At 34.2% G+C, this 13,130-nt stretch overlaps 1 protein-coding gene across 3 annotated transcripts in view; it reads right to left on the minus strand.

Moving 5' to 3' along the window:
* Positions 1-13,130, minus strand: part of SMAD4 (SMAD family member 4) — a 57,096-nt gene that overhangs the window by 11,639 nt on the left and 32,327 nt on the right. For all 3 annotated transcript variants that reach the window (XR_004277857.1, XM_032309193.1, XM_032309192.1), the window contains 2 exons: positions 7,343-7,526; positions 6,073-6,241 (listed from right to left, as the gene is read on the minus strand). Coding sequence is in view for 2 of the 3 variants with exons in the window: in XM_032309193.1 (XP_032165084.1) it covers positions 6,073-6,241; positions 7,343-7,526 (353 nt within the window). In the remaining variant the exon portion in view is untranslated. The remainder of the gene's footprint in view (positions 1-6,072; positions 6,242-7,342; positions 7,527-13,130) is intronic.

Raw genomic sequence — 13,130 nt, forward strand, 5'->3', positions numbered from 1 at the left:
CACTAACCAAGTATGGTACCTATATAATCTTACTCTCTGGGAACAGGGAATATAACTAACTTACAAATTCCCCCACTCTCCACCATGAATAACCAACAGATCTTCACACATCAATTCCTTACCATATGTTGTAAACAATCACAATTATGAATGTCTTAGCCTAAATCCAGGCTAACGCCAGCTACAATTATAGTAGCCACAAAAATGAAATTTTAAAATATTATCACTTTTATCTGCAGACGTAGAAATTATTTGTTAAGCACCTCCGCAAATCCTTCCACAGTGGATTATTTATGTAATTAAAGCACTCGAACCAGAAAATTTATAATTACTGGCTATACTGCTAAGAGAAACCTGGGTCGCCTCTCTATATATATCTGATCCATTAAACCATAACAGGTTTTCTCTGTTATACCGGATGGCAAAATGAAGGCTATCACTGAAATGCAATCATCTTCCTTTCAGAATCTGACTTAGTTGTTGGTAAAGACAATTCAAAGGAACCAAAGGTTTAAATATTCTTTTGCACTCAGATTCAAAAGATATTTCTTCCTTTCTTTCTTTCTTGTTTGGTTTTTCTTGTTGTTGTTGAAGATTTTATTTATTTGAGAGAGAGAGAGAACATGAGTGGGAGGGAGGAGCAGAGGGAGAGTGACAAGTAGATCCCTCACTGAGCACAAAGTCAAACCCGTGGAACACATGACCTGAGCTGAAGGCAGACAACTTAACTAAGCCACGCAGGCACTTCCATAAGATATTTCTGATCGCCATTCCTGACTTAATCACTTTAATTTATTTAAGCGTGTTTCCTATGGTTACTCTCATGTAAGTTTATTACAAACCTATTACTTAACCCACGTTAGTGTCTTATAAAGCTCAATGTGAACACCTTCAGGATACTGTCTTTCAACCACTCAAAATTTTAGCATTTTACATATATAAGGCTTAATTATAATACTCTCAGTTTAAATCAACACCAAAAACTAGAAACCCAGAAAGAGAAATGGGTAACTGGTGTTGTTATATTGGGCATTTGAACATAAGACTTCATTAAGAATTTATGAAGTTACTGGACCTAGAGGTAAGAATCACAATATATGGCAATTGAGAATCAATTTAATCAATCCGAAGGTTATTAGGATTATAATAACCTTCAACCTAGCCTACCCGTGGTTTAGAAGCATCCCCTAACATGTATGTGTTCAAAAATAAACCTGACTCAGCATCAGAGAAATGTAAATCAAAAGCCAGCACAATGACTCACACCCACTAGGATGACTAACATCAAAAAGACAGATAATAACAAGTGTTGATGAGACTGCAAACTGAAACCTTCCCACACTGATCAGAATGTAAAATGGTTAAACCACTTTGGAGAACAGTTTGGCAGTCCCTCAAAATGCTCAAGTTACCTCATAATCTAGCAATTCCACTCCTAGGTACATATCCAAGAGAAATGAAAACATACATTCACATAAAAACTTGTACACACTAAAGTTCATAGTAGTATTATTCATAATATAGCCAAAAAGTGGAAACTCTTTATCAAGTGATGAATGGATAACAAGATGTGGTATATGGAATATTATTCAGCCATTTAGAAAATGAAGTACAGATACATGCTATGTGGATGAAGCCTGAAAACATTATGCCTAGTGAAAGAAGTCACGTAGGACCACACTGTAGGAATTCATTTATAAAAAAGGTTCTGAATAGGCAAATCTGTAGAGAGAAATGTAGATGAGTGGTTGCCTAGCGCTGAGGGAAAGGGGGCGGGGAGCGGTTGAGGAATGACAGCTAAAGGGTACGCAGTTCCTTTCCAGAGTGGTAAAATGTTTGAAAACTGATTGTGATGAGGGTTGCATAACTCTGAATATATTTTTAAAAATCACTGAATTGTAAAATTTAAATGGATGAATTACATGGTATGTGAATTGTATCTCAATATCTCAATAAAGCTATTAAAAAACCTGACTACCCAGTAGTAAACACCATAAAACAAAACAGATCTTACTTTTGAAAGCAAAACAGCAAGGCCACTCAGAATTCAAACATCTGCTTCACGTAAAGCTTGTAAAATGCCATTTCATTACATCAGATTTTCATGAATGTAAGGGGACTATGATATCATGAAAGATGAAGGGAAAAAAATTAACATCTTAGTAGAATGCACCCCCCCCCCAATTTAGTTCTAGCTTCTTGGTTCATAAAATAAAAGAATGGTTCTTCAAAGCTTTATTTTCTTCATTTTAACTAAAAAGAGAAAAATATGTTTGTATGTGCATATTTAGGGGGTTAGGGGGAGGTATATTCCCAACGTGTGGGTACTACTCCTTCCAGAAGTTCATGTTATCTGAATGTAATTCATCTCAGTATTATCATCTCTGGTGGTAATATGACAATTTAAACAGCACTATACAGATCCTTTAGTTACTACTGCCTAAAAAATTCACAAATGAAGAAAATGTCAATGGTTAAGACTTAGCATATATCTGCATCTCTTTCTTTCTGGCTAGTAAGATTCTTCTGAACAATAATAACATGCTTGGTAAACATATAAGTCTTTTTAAACCTTAAAGAGTTATTATAACAAAAATGGTATGCTGTTTTTTACTCCACTAAAGTGTCCCACAAGACATTATTGTTCATGGCAAAAGCCTGAGACTACTATAAAAATCTACCCATGACAGTGTTTTATCACATGATTTTATGTCTCATACCTCAGGAGCTTTTCAAGAGCCATCTGTACCAAAATAGAGAGGTTACATTTATTTGAAAATCCTTGAAATCACTTTACTTACACAAAATTCCACATTTTTAAACCAAATGTTATAAATATGACCCTACATCAAATAAATTTTTAACTACCATCTGACACATAGTATATAATCAACACTCTAGTTCTTTATACATTCACTGTAAATTAGAGAATCCAGAGATTTCCAAGTCAAGATGGATGAGTAGGTATGCACGAACAGCTTCTTTCTCTGCTAAGAGGACAAAGGATAGAAAAACTATTACAAGTATATATTCTTCAAGCCAATAGTAAAATTCACATGGAATTTTCACATGGAAAGAGTAGTCAATAGCCAAAAGAATCCTGAGGAAGGACAAAGTTGGAAAACTCACACTTCCCAATTTCTAAGCTTACCACAAAGCTACAGTAGAGCAGTACTGTCATAAGAAGATACACATACAAATAGATAGACAGATATAGATATAAATATATATATATATATGAGCAATGAAACAGAATTGATAGCACAAGGTCATTCAAGGTCAACTGAATTTCAACAACGGTGCCAAGATAACTCACAAGGGAAAGAATAGTTTTCAACAAATGGTTGCCAGAACAACTGGCTATTCTCATTCAAATGAATAAAGCTGGATCCCTTCCTTACACCGAACACACAAATTAACTCAAAATGGAGCACAGATCTAAATTAAAGAGCTACAGCTATAAAATGCTTAGAAGAAAACATAAGAGTAAATCTTCATGACCTTAGATTAGGCAATGGTTTCTTAGAAAAGATACCAAAAGCAAAAGTGACCAAAAAATAGCTAAGTTGGACTACACCAAAATTAAAAATTTTCATGCTGCAAACCATACCATCAAGAAAGTGAAATGAAGGATAAGCCAAAGAATGGCAGAAAATATGCACAAATCATGAATCTGATAAGAGACTAATATCCAAAATATATAAAGAACTCACACAACTCAATAATAAAATGACAACCCAATTTAAAAATGGGCAAAAGATCTGAACAGATATTTCTCCAGAAAAGATATACAAACGGTCAATAAACACATGAAAAGATGTTCAATATTATTAGCCATTAGGGCACATTAAAACCACAATGAGATGCTGCTTCACATCCACTAAGTCAGCTAAAATAAAAAAGATAACAAGTGTTGATGAGAGTACAGAGAAACTGAAACTATCATATATACATTGCAGGTGGAAATGTAAGATGGCATATAGCCACTTGGGAAAACAGTCTACCAGCCCATCAGAATGTTCAACACAGAATCAACCCTATGATCCAGCAAATCCACTCCTACATATATATCCAAGAAAAGGAAAACAAACATCTACCTAAAATCCTATATATGAATGTTCAGAGCAGCATTATTCGTAAGAGACAAAAAGTGGAAATAATCCATGTGTCCACCTACTGATGATGGATAAACAAAATCTACAGTGGAGAGCAGGAACTAAAGATAGGAGGTACTTGGGGTACCAAGACCAAAAAATGATGTAGAGGTTAGTAATTCAACTTCTTATAGTAATCTGGAAAACGACAAGAACCAGGCTCTTTGAGGGCTACAACTGCGTACCTGCCCATGAATTAAGTGCTAGTAAAACACTTTGACAGCTAATTTGGAAAATGTACCTAAGAATAAAATTCTTGCCCATGGCAGAGCTAAGCATCAGAAACCTATGTAATAGGAATTAGGCCCTGTGTATACCTGGAGATTGGAACTCAATTTCCTCATGGGACAAAATTCCTCTACCTCCTAAATATGAGAACTGGTTCTGAGATGTGGATCCCAGGGTGCCAGACTAAGACAAAACTGCCCTATAGGGAGAAGCAATAACAGGGAGGAAAAAATTAAAAATAAAATGAATTCTCTCAAGGCAAATTTGCCAACCAACATAAAATAGACTGCAAAGCGTACAAGGAAATCTAACACCACTTAAAAATAACAATAAAGCACAAATAACTAAAATTCCTTGTGGAAAAACTGGAAAATGCAAATGAAGATAATTCCACCTCCCAGAGACAATTCCTGGTAAGACATCATGTACATGATTCAAGACTTGCAGGTATATATATAAATGAATACAAATATCCTTGATATTATTTCTTTCATAAAAATAAAATCACATTCTATATATTAATAATCAACATTTCCACATCATAAATATCCTATCAATAAATGTATTTTAATATTTTATTGTTCTAGTCTATTCCACTGTTCTAACAGATCAATACTATAAAGATTCTCTATTGTCAAGACTTTCAACAGGGAATTACTATTAATTTTGTTAAGTGTGATAAACAGCATTGTGATTATGTCTTTTAGAAATATTTACCAATTAGTCACTCACACGAGAATATTTTATGAATGAACTAATATAATATTTGGAATTGGCTTTAAATCACTGGAAGAAAAAGGTACAGTGATAAACATAAAACAGACTGATACAATGCTGATGACTACTGAAGCTGGATGGTGAGTACATGAGGGTTTGTTATTTTTTTCATACTTGATATATTTCAAAGTTGTTAAAAAGAGATCCCTGTATTCTTTAACTGAATGGCAGTAACTAAAAATGAGAGTTTGTTGTTGTGAGGCCATCAAGCGACTATATTATTTGTACACTAAGTAATTTCCTGGGAATAAGTGATGAGTTGCAGTTAATTTCACTATTTTACAAGGGCCAAAATGAAGATGCTTAGAATAACTGTAAAAAATCTGAAATTAAAAATACATTTAGGCTTTCTAAATCCAACTACCTTTCTTTCAAAAGCAGTGTATGTTATAAATTAAAATTGAAATGAGCTGAATGATAAACACATGAGATTTAATATACAAAATGATAACAAATAAAACTCACTTAGTGTACAAAATAACATTTAAAAATTGGTATTGAAGAATTTTTCATTTCTCGCGTTCTTACTCTGAAAAGTTATTAATTTTAGAATTCTCCTCCGTACAATCCTGAAGACTGGCTAAGATAAATTTCTAGAGTCTGATTTTTACCTATTATGTATCAAAGGAATACAAACTTGAAGATTTCACTCAAAATTTTCAAGAGCCTGTGTATTACTCTAAAACATTTAACAAATTTATTAATAAAACATTAGGGCATGAATAGAACCATAAAACTAGATATAGCCAATCACGTCAATATATGCCCCAGGAAATGTTTTATACACAAACATAATTTCTGATTATTTAACACATTAAAAAGATATTTTTCTTCTCCTCCCACCTCCATCTCAATTTTTTAAACAACAAATAGCTTTCTAAGTCTAAAATGTTTGAGTAAAACTGCAACTAACCTTTATGTATGCACTTGGGTAGATCTTATGAACAGCATCTCCAGGTGCACGCCCAGCTTCTCTGTCTAAGTAGTAACTCTGCACAAAGACTGCATGGTCGCTAAGGCACCTGACCCAAACATCACCTTCACCTTTACATTCCAGCTGCACACCTTTGCCTATGTGCAACCTTAGAAAGAAAAAGGAAATTACATTTTGTTTTGGAAGTATTTAAAGGTAAGTTTTAGTTCAGATTATACAGCATACCAAATATATTTTTTTAAATAAAAGATATTATATAACACCATTACTGAAGATACCCATTGTTAACATTTTTGTGTACTTCCTTTTTTAATATCTCACTCATAAAAAATAATGATGAACATATATATAATGCTTACTATGTACCAAATATTTAATATAAATTCTCACTTAACCTTCACAATTTAGTAAGGTAAATACTATTATTCCCATTTTATAAATGATGAAACTAAGACATATAAAAGCTTATAGCTACACTGCCCAAATCAACAGCTACTAGCTACAAGTGCTCATTTAAATTACAGAATTCAGTTAATCACATGGGTCATATTTTAAGTGCTCAACAGCCATATTTTATGTTGGGAGTGGCTACTGCAGTGAACAGCACAGCTATAAACTGTTTCCTTCATCACAGAAAATTCTATCAGACAGTACTGGCTTAGAGAGTAAGTAATTTGCCAAAGTCACATAGCTAGTGATAGAGCTGTGATTATGTACTTAAGCACACACAAACGTCCTTAAAGATCTGAGATCTTATAATACTGAAAACTATGCATATTTTCCTGTAATATTTCATCTTAAGCCTTTACATTTGCTATATAAACTTTCAATTAACACTTTAATACATAAAAAAATGAAAGTTCATCAAAATTTACTTAACCATTTCCCTATTTTTATTTTTCCAACATTATAGACAATACTTGCAGAAACATGTCCTCATTTTACATTTCCTCTCAAAAGACTTAGAAATAATATGATAAGAGAAAATAAACAAATTGGTTTCAAACTGGATACCAAAAGGTCTATTACTATTCAAAATATAAAAACATCACTAACTTAAAAGGCCATTTTAATCATATTTTAAATAACATCTGTAATTACAATGCAATGCTTATGAATTCTGAATTTTCAAGATGACTTTATCTACATTCAAAAATCTTATAAATGTACACAGAAAAATGTAACTTTGAATAAATAACAAGGTACCATGTTCAAGTTTTAAAATAACTAACTAAACACTCAACAATACCTTGCTCTCTCAATGGCTTCTGTCCTGTGAACATTGGAGAGTTGACCCAAGCAAAAGCGATCTCCTCCAGAAGGGTCCACATATCCATCAACAGTAACAATAGGGCAGCTTGAAGGAACCTTAAATGTCTCTCCTACTTGAACATCCATTTCAAAGTAAGCGATGGAACACCAATACTCAGGAGCTACAAGAGGTAAACAGGAGAGAACACCTACCCATGTAAGATAGATATAAGGCATTCATGTTCATTCCCTAAGACAAAGCTTTTCCTAAAAGAAAGCATGAAGGAAGGGGAAAGGCACATGAAAAGCATCCAAAAGAATTTGATCAAAATGATAATCCATTAAAAAGTAGACACTTCCATGTCTTCCATTTTTCAGCTCAGTACCTGAGCATTCTTGAAACTCTAGTCATTTTTTAATGGTTCTTACCTCAAAGGACTCAGCCAACTAGGAACTTAAAGAACAGAAGTAATCAGATTCTAAAATATTTTATCACCATGTTTCATTTGACTGTACATGTTTTCTCTATATAGTCTGAACTTTTTTTTTTTTAAACAAACTGACTCTAATACATATTCCAGGTAAGTGTTTTTGAGCAACATCAATTGATGACATACTTTTATAGATCCCTAATTCAGAGAAAGGGCATAAGCAAGTCAACCATCCCAGACTAGAGTCAAGATTAATTACACTCCACTATACAGTTGCTGTGAGCAGGATTCTCAACTGTCTCTTGGGTGAAAGGTCATTTTTCCTATCTGTATTTTCAGTGAAGTCAATTCATGTTAACTACTACAATTTTAACTTTGCAGATGTATTTAGTGTATTCATTTGAACAACAATAAATGACAAATAACTTGGAATGACTGGACGGGGAAAGGCACTACTATCTGGTATGGTTTGCAAATAGAGTCAACCAAGTATTTCTAATTCTCATTTGAATACAAATATTATTACATAGAGATAACATACATGGAAATTATTTGGTTTTCCTTTTTTAACTAATTTAACAGATACACAGAAGTACATAGGAATTATTCTAGGCACAACATACACAGCAGTAAATAAGACAGCTACTGTCCCTATTCTCATGATGACACAAAGGCAGACAAATAAGGAAATAAATGAATAAGATGACTCCAATAATGATAAACACTGTGAAGAAAATAAAATGGGGTATGGGATAGAAAAGGATTGGAAAGAATCCTTTAGACTAGATGGCAGAGGTACATCCTATCTGAAAAGGTGAAATTTGAAAGACCTTGTATTTATATAAAGACTGTGAACAGAACACTTCAAAAAGAAAATAAATGCAAAGGCCCTGGAGTAAAAATGAATTTGACATATTTAAGGGGAGAAAAGGCCAGTGCCACTTGTTAGAGAATAAAGTTTTCTACTGACAAACCAATTATTTATCTGCATCTCAATGTGCCCTTTATGAACTTTGACTAAACTAGAATTTGCAGCAATAAAACTTTCAACAATCTGTAGATACTTAAAATGACAAGTAGATCTTTCAAACTTCTAAAATATCTTAAAATTAAGTATGACTGATACTTAAAATATATTTTAAAAATCCTGTAGGGGCGCCTGTGTGGCTCTGTCAGTTGAGCATCTGCCTTCAGCTCAGGTCATGATCCGAGGGTCCTGGAATCAAGTCCCATAGCAGGCTCCTTGCTCAGCAGGGACCTGCTTCTCCCTCTGCCTACCACTCCCCCTGTTTGTGTTCTCTCTGTGACAAAAATAAATAAATAAGAACTTAAAAAAAAAAAAATCTTGTAAAATCTGGGGTGCCTACATGGTTCAGTCAGTTAAGTGTCTGACTCTCCAGTCATGACCTTAGGGTCCCGGCATGGAGTCCTGCCAAGTCCTTCTGGCTCCTTGCTCAGTAAGGAGTCTGTTGTCCCTCTCCTTCTGCCCCTCCTCCCACTTGTGTTCTCTCTCTGATAAATAAATAAAATCTTTTTTAAAAATCTTGTAAAAGCTATGTATTTAACTGCTTTTCAAAATGCTGTCAAGTAAGAAAGGGTTTTCAATGAAGAATTAATAAAACCAACCACATGAAAATGGTGATTCAAAAACAGCAATTCAAATGTTCTGCTACAGAGATGAAATCAACTAATCACAAATACTTAACATTTATTTTAAATATGTTTGGTTATCATTAAAACATGAAAAAGTTGTGATATACTGAAGTCCCTTCTTAAAAAAAACTAGCTCTGAAATTTTTATGAAGTTATTGTGAATTAAAGACATCCATTATGCTATGAACAAAAAGCTTCAGCAAACGTGACTGGCAGATATATTTATATTAGTTTAAGCCAAAACTAAAGAGATTGTCTAAGACAAGATAACAATTACCCAATATTCTAGAAGCAAAAAACAGTAAGAGCATTTAAAGGGGTCTTTAGACAATCCAAACAGTAAATTCTGTTAAAAACAATGCCCTGAAGTCATGAATGTTCATAATGCTGGATAAAAAATAAGGTCCAAGGTACATGCATTTCCTAGTTCATACTCAAGAACATTATCCAGAAGTAAAGTGCCATGGTGAACAATCTTTTTCCATGAGAGTCTCAAGAGAGAAAAACAGAGTTAGACTATCTCTCTGTTTAAATATGAAGAAATATACTTTAATCATCATGAATTGTAACATCTGCAACTCCACTTAAACCTTATTTTATTATTTTCCAGTCACCAAAGGGGTTTCTGTGTGCTTGCCTAAACGGTTACATAAAGTTGCATCTCTGAATGAGCTGACCTGTTAGTACTGAGATGAAGAGTTTTAAGAAACTTGAAGTTAACAGAAAGTGGCATCAGAATTGCACACCCTAGACCAGGGATGAAAAAACAACCATCTTTTAAGAGATTAAGCCCTAAAAAGGCAAGAGGAAGGGAGTTACTGTCTGAGAAGACAGAGAACTAGAAGTACTCTCTAAGTGGGTTCCAGAAAACTTGACAGTGCTGTGATACAATATACCATGTGAAAAACCTCTACTCCACTCTCAATTTGCTAAACAGTCAGGAAGAAACTTTTTTTTAAACAGGAGAAGGTAATAGGAAACACTCATTAAGACTTTCTAGATCTTTGTTCTTTTGCTCCAAGGACCAAATGCCATATTAAGTGACAAGCCTGCAGCTTCTCAAAACCAGTATTAATAGCAGGATGAAATTACTCAGTTCAGAGAGGGCTTTCTTAATGTCCGAAGTCATATGAAAGAGAATGGGACTGTTAATGTGCTTGCTGATATTTTTAGCTTCTTGTTGCTGAATTAGTGAAGTTGAGCTGGTCTCATGAAGCCTATGCACTGCTTGCTCATCACTGGCCAGAGAAAAGGTTTTTAAAAACCTGAGTTAACAACATGATTTTCTTTTTTTTTTTTTGGCAATATAAGAACTTAGCTTAAAAATTTTTTATAATGGGGAAATGTATTATAAACACAATTACACTGAAAAATACAGTCTCCAAGGCATTGTCTTCAATTTCTGAAATAAAATCATTCAAGAAGTTAAAAACTTGATTTACAGTACCCAAGAGATTCATTAAGAATTATTTCTTTTATTATTTAGATCTGAGTAAGATACCCTATGAAAATCTTTTAACACGTCTCTTGAATAGTAGTAGAGAGTTCCTAAGTACTAGAATATAACCTGAATGTAGAAATCTGCGGATTTGAACTCATTTGTGAATTACCAAAACAACCTCAAAGACACTGAGGAAACTCTTCACTTTAATTTGTAATCAATATTTAATTCAATGAATACATCTCAGCTTTACGAAAAAGCAAAAACAGAGTTAGTTCATAAAAAGGAAATAAAATGATTAACCTTTTCCAAAAATTTTTTTCAACTTAGTTATCAAAATATAAATATCACCAAGTATATGGCCTAACTGAAATCCTTAACACCAAGGTAATGACCAATAATAATTATTTTCCTTTTTTACAATTTATATTACCTCATTTCTGAAATCATCTATGTAACTATATTCAAAAATCATTTCTCAAAATAGATTCACTATATATTGATGGCATTTCAATATTTCAACTGTATGTAATATAGTTACATACAGGGTATATGGTTATTTCCCATCTAAATGGCCTTAAGTCTGTGGTAGACTATTTTAGCATTTCTTAATCAGACCTTAAGGGGCTGTATTAACCAGACACCTAAACAAATATTAACTTTGTTTTCTATTCCTTTATGAAACAGGATTGCAGAGTTTTAAACGATTGCAGAGTTTTAAACTAACAATAATTTAATAGAATCAAAAATACTAGAGGGGTGCCTGGTTCAGTTGGTTTCGCTCAGGTCATAATCCCAGGGTCCTGGGATAGAGCCCCGCATGGGGTTCTCTGCTCAGCAGGGAGCCTGCTTCTCCCTCTCCCTCTGCTGCTCCCCCTGCTTGTGTTCTCTCACTTTCTCTGTCAAATAAATAAATAAAATCTTAAAAAAAAAAAAAAAAAGAATTAAAAGTACTAGATAGAAGGGGACCCAGGGATTAAGAAAGGTTTCCCAACAGTGGTATATTCCAGCTAGATCTTAAATAGTTTGCCACATGTAGGACTTTAGGAGTACATGGGTGGGCATCAAGATGCCCCTTAATGATTCTCATTTCCTGATATTCACATCTTTGTGCCATCCCCTGCCCACAAAATAAGATCTTACAGAAATTATGATGTGACTTTTGAGGCTAAGTCTTAAAAGACCCAAAGGCTCTGCTCTGTCTTGCCTTCTCTTCATCACTGACTCTGGGGGAAGTTAGCTATCTTGAGTGAAGACACTCAAGAAGTTCTACAGAGAGGTCCACACAGAGAGAAATGGAGTTTCCTGCAGACAACAACACTGAATTACCAGCTATGTGGGTAAACCACCACAAAAGTGAATCCTCTAGTCCCAGAAAATCTATCAGGTGACAACAGCCCAAGCCGACATCTTGACTGCAACCTCATGCAACTCTAAGTCCAGAGCAAACCAACCAAGCCATTCCCAAATCCCTGACCCACAGGAACTAAGATAAGGGACTGTTATTACTGGTTTAATCAGCTAAGTTTGGGGAGTACTCTATTTCAGAACAAGTAACTAATACAGAGTAAAAGACCATCAGACAGATTTTTTTTGCATAGAGGAATGATAAAGCTGAGCAAGCTTGAGTAAGTGCTTCAGGATGGTTAAAGCATAAAGAGACAAGGCTAGGAAAGCACACAGATACCAGGATCAGGATTATATATCAGAGACTGTAAGTATATATGCCCAGTTAAGGAATTTAGACCTTTTGGCCAAGCAATAAGTAGGGGAAATGATGCAAATTCTTTAGCAGAGAAGTAATTAGATTCAAATTTGGAAAGAAATACTGAGTAAGAATAGAGATTAAACTATGACTAGAAGCTCTCGCAATAAGGAGACCAGTTAAATATCCTCTTAACAGTACAAGAGAAGAAATGAAGAAAACAGTTGTGAGGTAAAACTCCTCTGGGACTTGTAAATATTCATAGCCAAAGAGTTCACAGGCAACTGAGTTCCAATCAGCTGACTGCACTAAAGATGTATGCACGGAGCTAATCCCTTCGCAAAACCACTCAGAGACCCTTCAGGATCATTCCCACCATTAAGTCACTTCCTATTCTACTCACAGACAAAAGCTTTAATGCCAATGTGGGGTGTTCCAAATGTGTATCCTCATAACTAGTTAATGCTATTCCCTAACCACTAGGAGCTGTCAGATCTCAACATCAGTTCTACCATGAGAAGAATAAAAAAATCTATCAAGAAGCCAAAAGCAACTG

Source organism: Mustela erminea, chromosome 13, assembly GCF_009829155.1.
Source record: "Mustela erminea isolate mMusErm1 chromosome 13, mMusErm1.Pri, whole genome shotgun sequence".
NCBI lineage: Eukaryota > Metazoa > Chordata > Mammalia > Carnivora > Mustelidae > Mustela > Mustela erminea.